Genomic DNA, 11,675 nt, shown 5'->3' with positions numbered 1-11,675 from the left:
ACCTGAATACACTGTGAGCATCTTGTGTATAGTGAACCACATGGAGTGTAAAGGCTATTTCAAACACTGACTTCTCTGCAGTCAGTAGCATTTTGCTTAAAAATGTTTGAATGAGACTATACAAATTTTATTTTTTATTTATAGACAGGCAATATTTTAACCCAGTATTTTTTGAGCTGAAGGCTGATATGACTGTCATACACCAAATATCCAGTTTGTGTTTCTGTAATTCAGTCAAGGACAACTTGTTGGGCTGTTTCCATTTGCTTTCATATACTGACAAAGAGAAATTCCACAGCAGCACTGAGAAAGATTATGAGAATTGTGACATGTAACTTATTTAACGCTTTCTTGACTTGCCGCTAAATAATAACATCTGAACAAAATATTCAGATACAATGTAATATGTTTATTTTTTTTTAAAATCCAATTTGTAAAGGTCCCTTTTTAAACAAAACAAGAACAAAAAAATCAACACAATTCAGAGGGCTTATCTCATTTATCATATTCTTCCCCACTCTTCACTTATAACACAAGCAGCAACTTATAGTATTAGTGCTCATATAGTGCACTTATATGAATTTTGATTTGTGTATTAAGCATTAAATACAATGTATTTTCTGTGAGCATAGCCCAGAGTACACAACATTACATTTTCAAAGCATATGTTAAAAAAAAAGACAATAAATGTATATCCAAGACAGTCAAACTCAAATATTTTGACTTGGCAAATTCTATAACGAGTAACAGCAATTTTCAACTGCGTACAAAGCAGAACAGTGCCAACATGCCTCCAGTCTGCGAGCTATGGTAAAATATCAAGCACACACATAAAGGAGAGAAGCCAAAGAAACCCACCACAGAGCTAACCTGAGGCACACCCAACTGCGACCAAACAAAGGCAGCCCACTTTCCCACTCTGTAATGCAAAGAGCCCAACAACAACAGAAAGCACTTCTACGCTACAGAAAGTGAAACAGCAACTTCTTCCAAATTTGTCTCTGCATTTTTAAACAAACTTGTTTGTAAAATTTAAAGATGAACATCTAATTATACCAAACAAATGTACAAACTATAAAGTCAGAGAAGCTCCAGAAGATTGCCACTTTCAACCTTGCATAGTGAGAGCTGGCATTGATATTGCTACCATAGCTTCAGCAGAAGATACGGAAAAGAAAAATCTTTACCTCTAAGTGATGCACATACATAACATTTTCTTCACAAAATTCAGTTAAACTTAATAAAAGGGAAACAGCTCTAAAAAGGGAAAGATAGTGTTCACAAGCTTAGGAAAAAAATACAAAACCGGAACATTCCATAATAAAAAAATGAAAACAATAAACATTCCATCATGACAGCACCTATTTTATCACTAAATAAGCCCCATACATGCAACAAACTACAACTATTGTATAAGGCTGTCAAATTAAAGGTTTACTTTTTATATAAACAAAGTGTAAAAATAGCAACAAGTTGCAATCTTCAAATTTAATGCTATGTGAGGATTCTGTCCCCCTAGTATCATTTGGTAGCAATTTCAATATGCATTTGATATAAATGTCATTCACCTAGGAACCGTGGTACAAATACATTGTGCCTAGGACAGTATTGTCATATCTCTGCTCGACCTTGACAGAATTGGAATGCTCAACAACACTACTGAGTTCGGGGATGCTCTCAGCAGTATCCCCAAAACCATGATAGTGTCCATAGTGCAAAGTATCTCCAGGGTCTTCCACCCATGAGGGCCGGTTAGAAACACAGCTACTCGGGCTTCCATTCAGGTGGAGAGATCCACACATATCGGTGGAATTACTCATGGCTTTTTCCGGTTCCTCGGTGCCGTTACTGGCATGAATTCGATGCCTACTGGGAGAAGTTACTCCAGGAATGACTCCGTTAGGTGTTAATGCTAAGCACTCCTCACGCCTGGCATCCATCCCACTGAGCTGTTGTGCGGCGGTGAAATCCAAATGTCCATTGATGGCACATCCATTTGTCAGTGCATTCAATATGGAGCTACTGCTATTCATATCTGCATTAAGAAATACACCTGTCACCAACAATTAAGAATAGATTGAAATACATCAAAATGTCTCCACTATACTTCACTTACTTAAAAAATGCTTCCATACACAACTTTGAAAATAAAACTATCCTTTCTTTATAACAATGCAGGTAGTTCCAAGTAATGAGATCTGACCAGTAAGTTTGTGGCTTGGATTGTTATGTTGAAAATGCAACTATCTATCTACATCTGTTTTGAAAATAAGCCTATGTTAGTCTTTGCAAAGACAATGTGAAATTCTCCGATTTTTTTTTTTTTTTCATTTAACTGTATGAAATAAGTGCAGCAGACAACATTCTGGGCAGTGTATTCAAGGGTGGAATAAAAGGCATCTTTCCACCTTAACTGTAATGCCCTCTTGGGATGGAAGATTATGTACATACAAGAAGTGAGTATCTGTGAGAGGGTGAAGAGTTGTTTTTTTTTTTCATTTTTCAGCTGTGATTTAACTGTGGCTTTTTTTTCTTTTTAGTTGTAACTCTCACAGTACAGTATGCACTGAAGTAAGACAAACAGAGAAATGGTACATTGGGGTGCTAATATAAAATGTTTTTAAGTTCCTTTATTCAGAAAGTACTTCAATGTACCTAGCAGCTTGCTAGATAACATACTGGGCAGGTTTGTATTTAATTCTACATTTATAATAGCATGTGTACAATCCACATGCAAAATGCCATACAATAGCAACAGCAGAGTGCACAGAAGACTAAAAAATACTAGTAGTAGGAAACAAAATTCTAAAAATGTGCATGCAAAAATCACTGACAACTGTTTTGAAACAACTTCCCCTTTGACGTTAATAATTAGTACAATAGGTTTTGTTTCCATGAACAGATTTCATCAGTCTGTCTGAAATGCATGTTTTTGCAGTGGTACTCAAAAGTACTAGCACAAAAAATGCATGATATGTTCCACCTTAAAAATATAATTTATGTCTATATTGGTAAAGATGAACAAGGCAAACATAGCAACTACAGAGCTATGTGGTGACATTTAAAGATTTTACATTCTGTGATTATCCTTGGATACAGGCACATATGTTTATGTCTCCATGAACGCATAAACCCATGTGCAAAACAGGATTGCATTTACTGCGTGTATACAAATTAATTCAGTTAATTTAGTCTGTTGGCAACTTCCCACATTTGTAAAACACTGGGTTCCCATTTAAGTGACATGTAATGAGTACCACTGTCTGACAAGGAAAAATCTGGAGTTTTGGTTCTCTCTCAGTCTTTTGCATGGCTATTATTTGAAATACAAATTACAGCACTGATACTCCACAGACACCAATACGTAACACAAGAAATGTGTCCAATTTGTAACTCCCTGGATGCACTAACTGGAGTTTCCTGTTTAGTCCCTACATCAGTTAAAATAACCACATCAGCTAAACTCGCTAACCATGAATTCTCATTAAAAGTGGAAAAAAACCCCCACAAACCCATCAAGACTTCAAAGTTAATACTTCAGTGATGAAAACGCACAGAAGGAGTTTCATATTGTGTTTATTAACTGAAAAGTGCAAAATTTTAACTGTTTAAAAATAAACCCTTATAGGCTGGTTTTGCCAAATCAAATTTAATAAATCTGGCACTTCTATTAGTTAATATGCAAAAGTAGGTAACGAATAGTTCTAGTGATAATTATAGAATGTTATCATTGGTTAAAAATGAGCACCTATAGTAATAGAGTAATAGAGTATATTTATGAAAAAAAAATTTTTTTCATAAATAAGAACACTTAGTAATTATCACTGGAAAATATCATAGTCTACTTCTAAAGTATTGATTATATATATGCATATATATTTATTCCTAATATATTAAAATCTATTAATTATCATTCCCTTTGTTGAATTGGATCTGTGGTAAAAGCATAAACATACTTCTGGCAGAAAAAAATTGATAAATAGGAAATTCATTTCTGAATGTAGTAACGCACTATTGTAGTAACACCATGTCTTAACCACAAAGTGCAAAAAAAGCTGACCCCAGACAGTTTAAATCAAACTCTATACACATCCTGGGGTTACCAAAAGCATCTTGATTAAGCAGCCCTTAAAAAATCTAGAGCATTAATATTGACCAATCCTAGTAACATTTTTGACTGTTTCATGATGATTGGTACAAAACACAAAATCTGTTTTCCAAGGTACACTAGTTCCAAATAGTAAGGTTAAAACTGTGATGTCTAATCTTCAATTTACATTAAAAAATCCCGTAGCAGGATCCTGCACTTATGTCATTGTGTCTGAACAAATTCTGAACACAGGATATATGTCCAGACTATTCTCTGTAGTATTTGTTGCACTGTTTTGAATATAGTTTTGTCACAACACGTTATTTTCAAAGCCAGGATGTTTCCCTATCAAGTCTTCTTACTATCTACTCAATCAAAATTAAATGAATAATTTAACTTATTTCTGAACTTCCTTTAACCCAAAATTATAGTAACTAGAAGCAAGGCACAACGTAATACAAGCCTCAGGTTAAAAGTGAACAGCCATCATGGACTTCTGTTTACCTGAAATATTAAGAAATGACTAATAAACTTCTCTTTCACCATTACAATACATTGCATGAAACAGCTAATTTTCAATACCTACTAATCCCCCAATATAATGGGTGTTAACAGCAATACAATAGTTTTCAAGACTCCAGACAACAATGTGCAAAAATAAAGGACTAAGTTTTATACTTAAATTAAAAATAAAACGCATATTGATTCTTGCAACGACAAGGAGTTTGCATTGCAGAAACAGTGTATATTTCAATTTCTTTTGGTCCAACAGAAGTACTCTCCTGTTGTTTGGTGTCTTCAACCATTTGAATGTTGTTGTAGTTAACAGGAAACTGTCCACTCCCACCTGATACAACAGCAAACTCTCTATCAACGTGCATATTGTCAGCATCGTCCTCAACTCCTCCATTCAGCATGGGTATTAAGCCATCGAAACTGTAAGCTGACAAAAAGAGAGTCATGTTTAGCCATTAGTTCCCACTTGAAAACTCAGCCAACAAAAAGATGAGTACTTCCATTACTAAAGCAAAAGAGAGAATTACCAGGGTACCTATTAGACTTTGCACCCACATATCAAAGTTCCTAGTCTGATGTACAAATAGGTTAATAAATAGAAATTTAAGTTACTCATATTTAGGCTTTACAGGTGATGTGCCCAACTCACATTTGCCTACTGTAAGTCTAAACTGCTCTCTTTTTCACTCCCAAGGGTCAGGTCCCAGTAACCCACCCTTATCCATACCAGACTGCTCCAGGGATCTCTTCATAGAGCTGAACAAGCAGATCTGTCTTCTGAGAGAAGCTGACAAGTGGTTAGACTGCTGGAGGGAATGCTTTAATAAGCACGATGGGCTTGACTTCACTACTGCTTCTTGTATCTACCCAGAGCACTGCTCCAGTATCATTCCAGCAGGCCCTGCCCGGCTCTCACGCTGACATTAACACGCTTTCCTGCACACACTGCACACACTCGTAATACTATGTTATAAATGCCTGCTTTGGTGGACTACAATTCAGCTCCCATTACCTTGGGCACGACCAAAATTTTCATAAAACACTCATTTTTAAAGAACCTTAAGCTCTGAAGTGTTCCAGGGCCAAGGAGATCACTGAGGGCCTAAATCACGTCAGGGCCCTTGGATCAGCAGGCTTCAAATTACCCTAAACCAGGAAGGGAAAGACATTTTCTTTTAGTTACCTAGACGAATATGAAAGTGCAGTTTCATTTTGCTCACTTCCAGGGTGCAATTCCAGGAATGCCCTCCATCACACCTCACACAGAACACCCAAAGCATCTGTGCTGAGGCTCGTGACACTGAGACACTGGTTGTGAGCAGCACACACAGCACAGGGCACAAGTCAACCTGCTGAGGGCTGGACTAGAGGGGCCAGGATCAGGACTGACATGAATACAGCTGTGTGTCCAGTTGGCCCAGTGTGCATCATCATCATCACCATCTCTGAACCTGTGCACCACCCTCTGCTGACCCGCCCAGGAAGCAGGATGAAATTTCTGGAATTGATTTCAGAAAAATGAACATAAAATCCAGTTTATGTTTTTAAGTCAAAATTAAAAGTTATTTGGCATATATCCTGAGAGTGCTCACCAATTTACTTCTGTTAATTACACTTGAGTAATTAGTTTTTATCACAGTGTACAGTGTATCAGCATTGCCTAATTTTGAGGTTTAAGCCTTTTTTTAATACTATGGACTTGTTAGGAGATAGACCTGTGTGCATATAAACAATTGCAAGTAATGTTTATCCACTGCCCAGTTTAGTTATTCCAGGGCACAGCACACCTTAAGCATTTATCTTCTCTCAACTCTAGTGCTTACAGGTTCTTGTAAGGGACGTATGTTGTCACAGCAAGTAGTTTTTTTCAAAGCACTGAATTGTTCTGATTTGGGGTACGGGCATCAAAATCTGACTCCTCCCTGCAAATACAGGTTGCCTTCACTCTCTGAACATCTGGAATCTCCTGTGCAAATAGTCTTTGAAGGACAACAGACCAGTGTGGTTTTAGTAAGTTTAAAATTAACACAAAATTGGGCTTATTCTTTACAAAGGCCAGCTAAGCACAAAGATGTACTGGTACCACCTCATTACTCAGCTCTGTTGTTTACCAAAAAGCCTCAGGAACAGTGACTCATTCTCAGTGCAACAGACTTTTTACATCGATGCAATAGTTATTACTGATGCTGATGTCTCTGAGGGCAAACACGTCAGATTAGAAACTGCAGCTTCCGCAGCTGGGATGCGTCTCTTAGTTACTCCAAACACCTTCAAGCAAAAGCAGCAAAGCTTTTGCATTTGTTTGTGAAGGTCTTAAGAAGTCATACTGGTAACACTTTCAAAAATTACCTACTCCAATTCCTTTTCCAACATTTCTGTAATTGCTCAGGAGCACTCATTCACTTCAAGCATTGTCCATTTGCTCAATCTAATTTAGGTACTGGACCAGCTCTGTACAGTGAAAGGTAATGCAGATACTGCTACTTCATGGCAAAAGAGAGAACATGTGTAGCCCAGTGCCACCCCTCCAGACTGTGGGGAAATGCTGCCTATCGACTGAAAGAGACAGCTGCTTAGGAACATTCAGATGGAGCAGCTCTTCAAAATGCAAGATAAATTAACCTGACTTCAGGTAGTGCCTCCTGGTAGCAGATCAATGGACTGAAAACATCTTTCTGTAGTTGTTATGGGCACTTGTATACCGGGCAAGTTCTCTTATCCTATGTAGCGACCTGGGAAATACTTACTCCTGAAGTCTTGTATTTAACTGCACAGGGACTCTTCTCCATAATGAAATTTATCATTTAGACTAGCTACATGAAGCAACATATCCTGTTTATGACTGGCAATGGAGTACCCAGTTACAGTCTCTGATCCTGCTATAGGCAAAATGGTGTCTGGGTAGCAAGTACTGAACAAATACTAGAGAAGATATCAATGTGATTTAAGTTACCCAGGTCATATTTAAAAACATGGTTTAGGTCTCAATTGCCCTTGCTATCTGGAATTAAGCACTGTTTAAGCCCATTCTATTTGGCTCACTGAAAGTCACATATGTTAGAAAGTGTCTTCAATGAAGACCTACGAAGTCCCTTTCCTGATGCTAAAGAAAAGCATCCTTTAGCATCATTAGGAAAAAGGAGGTTTGAGTTCAGAATTACTCCCTTGTTTTTAATAAGAATTTAGTGGGATGACCAATAGAAAGGAAGAAGATAATTCTCCTTAATCATTTTACTCAAGGTGTTCCTAAGATGTAAAAAACCATTTCTACGTAGAGCTACCAAAAGGTATCTTTAGGTTCTACTACTCCATTATTCCTGGCAAAGAAGCAGTATCCTCAATTCAAGGCTGGATAGGAAACCTTAAGGTTCATTCTAGTCTAACACCCTTCTGGTAAGATAGCAGTTCCCCTTGGAAAACAATCCTGGAAACTTAAAGAATGTTAACTTACAGACATAACCCCTCTAGATTTGAGAAACCTTTCTGCATTCAATTTCTTCCATCCACCCTACCTAGCAGTTTCTGAACTGTGAATTAATCCCTGAAGAGAAAATTATCAGAACATCTGGGCATCTCTGTGAATCCATGGAATGTTATTTGACCCTCCTAAAGCTGAAGAAACTGAGGAAGGAGTAGAAGCTAATTTCAGCTCCTACTCCTCTGCGTAAATATTCTTGGCATCATACAGCTTTAACACTTTCTGGAAATAGAAATTTCTGAACATGCCAAGATGATGATAGCAAAAACTGGGATCTTGCAGCATGGAATAATTGCACTAATCTGCTTCTTGTATTAATATGTAATTTAGATATGTGAGTTTGTCAATAATACTCAACATCCACTCCAAAAGGCTTTAAAATGTTTATTTTCCTTTCTCAGCAACAGTATCAACCCATCCCTTTTACCTCTGGGGTCTCACCTTCTGTTCTAGCCTTCTTTACTCCAGCAGACTCCGTATCTTCAAAGGATCTCTTTCGACTTGTCCCACCACTGAATGGATTGGGACCTGCATTCTGATGAACCCCATTTAAGGTGCCATTGCTATAGAAACGATTCAGGTGACAGTTCTGGAGGTTCAAGAGAAACTGGGCACATTCTTGGAAGCCCTGGGTATGTGCAAGGTCTGCTGCTGTCAGGCCACTGGCATTTCTCAAGCTGTACAATACAAAGAAACTGGATTACACTCATTCATCAGGCTAGCTGGCTGCTGCTGCTGCCCTTACTGACTATCTATCTGCTGGTGATGAGAGAAAACATACACTTAGCAAATTTTCCATTAAGAAATTAGTTATCAATCTTAGTTTTATAACTAACTTAACTTTTTGCACATATATCTCACTTCTAAGCAAAATTTGGGAGACAATACACTTTTAAATAAAATCAATATACTATGTGCCTTAAACCATCTTCCTATTTAAACTTCTCAAAATGCTTTATTCTAAAATAGTCTGAAGTAGCTGACCTTTACATAAACTTCAGACTAATTTAAGTGTCGAATTTTACCATCTTCTGCAGTTTATTCTGAAATCTATTGCTTTAACTTGAGCAAGAGATCAAATACTCAAAACAAACTTAACATGACTTGGCAATTGTCCATGGCATTCTGGTTTCTAAGGTAACAACAACATCACCATTCTTCCTAACAACAAAATATATACATATATAGTAAAAGATAGATAGATAAAGATGCTATACTTAGGTATGCTTTGCTTATACTTTCGTTTCTGGTTTGTTTCTCATTTCAAAGTGTGTGACATCATAAGTACTAGGACTTGCTTTGGTAATTTCAACTAAGACTTTTCTGTGCACAAGAGAATGGCACTGGATTTTGCATATTCTAGTGCATCAAGGAGGTTAGGAATGAAATCAGGGAGGATATGTAGAGATGTAGAGGTTTAATTTGAGAAAGTGCTGTATCACATGCACTTACACAAACATACAGGATACCTTATGCTTAGCAATTTAGGCTAACTTCATAAGGAACAGCATAGAAGTGAAGACAAGAGGGCCAGGAATGACGAAACTAGATGGTGAAGCAAAAGATGCCAATTAATCTTTACTATTATTTTTCCAGACAGACATAACTAGTCAGAAAAATGGAATTTTTGTTTCTTGGCTTCAGTCGTTTTTCATTTTTTTCATTACTTAAAAATCCAGAAACAGAACAGCTAACAGAATAAGAATTCAGAAGATTGATAGACCTGATTCTCTTGAAACTCCAGCTCATGAGAAGAAATCAAGGAACAAAGCCCAGATTTGCTTCCTAGGTCACTGTAACTTACTTGCTATAAGAAAATCTTTAGAAACTATTACAGCAAGACTACTTCCATAAATTGCTAAGTCAAAATACTACAGTCACAAAACCCACAACCTAAACCAGGGTAATTTCATTCTATATTACACTATTCTAAGTCACTATTTACTTGGACCTCTAGTGAAAATCCACAGAACACCAGTCAAGAGCAGTCTAGAAAGTAAGACTTCAGAACACTGAAAAACCTAGTTAGTCAAAAGAAGTGAAACTTCGAGGTGGTGGTATCAGTCAGAAGAGCTGCAAAGTGAATAATCTGTTCTGTGCATCCAGTGCAGGCAGTATACAAATGGGATTAATATGAACAAAGGATAATTAAAGTTAGCATCAGGAAAAAGTTTCAGAGTATGAAAGTTGCTGAATCTTGAGAGGGGTCTCTTCCCCTCATTTTAAGAGTGGTCTATGATATCAGAAATTCTACAGTCAAATCTTTCCCCTGCTGAACTGGATGACCTGCTGAAGTTGCTGCTAAGCAACATCTGATACTCCTTTAGTAATTCTAATTTACTTGTGCAGCGTAAGGATGTAGAACAATGAAACTACAGCTTAGGAAATAGAAATTTTAACAGATCTGTTCTGGTCAAAAAGAAAAGCTCAGTTCTCCGATACCTTTCTTAAATTTGCGAGCCCCAAAAGAACAGTAACAGAAATCTAAGTAATAGCAAAATAAATAAAGTTACGCAAAGATAAAAATGACAAAACCAATACAGTATTGAATGGCCACCTAATTTAATAGAAGTTCAAGGAGTCAGTAATTCTATTATTTAGCAAGTACTACTGAACACTAACTCTGCTTTGAAAAGTTGACTGTAAAAGACTACAGTAAGTCACCATTTTCCAAAGGAACATCAATATAAGATGCCAGAGGCATTTGGAGATGTATCAACAAAGATCAAAGCGTGTAAAGCTACACAACCAAACTCTGGGAAAGAAAAACTAGATTTCCCAGAAATGAAAAAAGTTTGCCAAATTTTAAAATGCAATGATCTTCGCTATTCAAAGGTCTCTCCCATTCCTACCTCTTCCTGAACAAATTACTCTAAACAAGTAAACAAAGATGTGCTTCTTCTACAGAAATATTCTGGAAGCACTGCATAGGTTTCCAAGGGACTCAAGACTATTGGATATGTTTAGAAACACCCCTCTTAAATGTGCGAATCTGAATTTAGCCTATCAAGTTAGCAATGAAAAAAAAAAGAAAAGAAGTTTAATAAAATAAAAGAAGATTATAGGCTCTAGATCACTAGAAACTTTTTGCACAAATGTTATGGAAGATAACACAGTTGTTAAGTTCTCCCTGCTCACTTACGGTGGGAACACTAATTTGAGTATCTTTTTTATATCCATTTGTCAATTAATCAAAGCATGATTATTGGACTTTCATATACTTTCAAATTTCCATTAAACTGGCTTGCATTCCAGTATTAACAGGAAGAAGAAAAAGAAAAGCTGACAAACTTTGCAGAAACCTTCTGTCACTTTCTCAAAAGCAGGCTAGAAAGATAAAAAAGACCTACTTCTTTAGCTGATTTTTCTAGCTTTTTCTAGGAAGAAAAAATCTGTCAGTGGGAACACAAAAGGCAGCAAGAGCTAGCTGTGCTGTATCAGCCTATCATAACAAAATGCAAGCAATCAAAAAAAAAAAAAAAGGCTAATGTAAGTAGGAACAAAATAGGAAAGAAAATGCTCTTAACAGGTATCACAGAGTTTTACCAGACTGGAATAGTTTTATGTATTTTCAAAGTAATTTAGACATAT

At 36.7% G+C, this 11,675-nt stretch overlaps 1 protein-coding gene across 2 annotated transcripts in view; it reads right to left on the bottom strand.

Moving 5' to 3' along the window:
- Positions 1-394: 394 nt before the first annotated feature.
- Positions 395-11,675, bottom strand: part of ANKRD10 (ankyrin repeat domain 10) — a 37,458-nt gene continuing 26,177 nt past the window's right edge. Inside the window, exons 4-6 of one of the 2 annotated variants that reach the window (XM_082278559.1) lie at positions 8,526-8,761; positions 4,938-5,033; positions 395-2,053 (exon numbers count right to left, since the gene is read on the bottom strand). In XM_082278559.1, the coding sequence (XP_082134685.1) occupies positions 1,569-2,053; positions 4,938-5,033; positions 8,526-8,761 (817 nt within the window). In that variant the 3' untranslated portion in view covers positions 395-1,568. The remainder of the gene's footprint in view (positions 2,054-4,937; positions 5,034-8,525; positions 8,762-11,675) is intronic. The other variant, XM_082278560.1, reaches the window with a different exon arrangement.

This window comes from Coloeus monedula (genome assembly GCF_965178545.1).
Source record: "Coloeus monedula genome assembly, chromosome: 3".
Classification (NCBI taxonomy): domain Eukaryota; kingdom Metazoa; phylum Chordata; class Aves; order Passeriformes; family Corvidae; genus Coloeus; species Coloeus monedula.
Note: the sequence above shows the minus strand (reverse complement) of the source record. Positions and strands in the feature narration are given on the sequence as shown.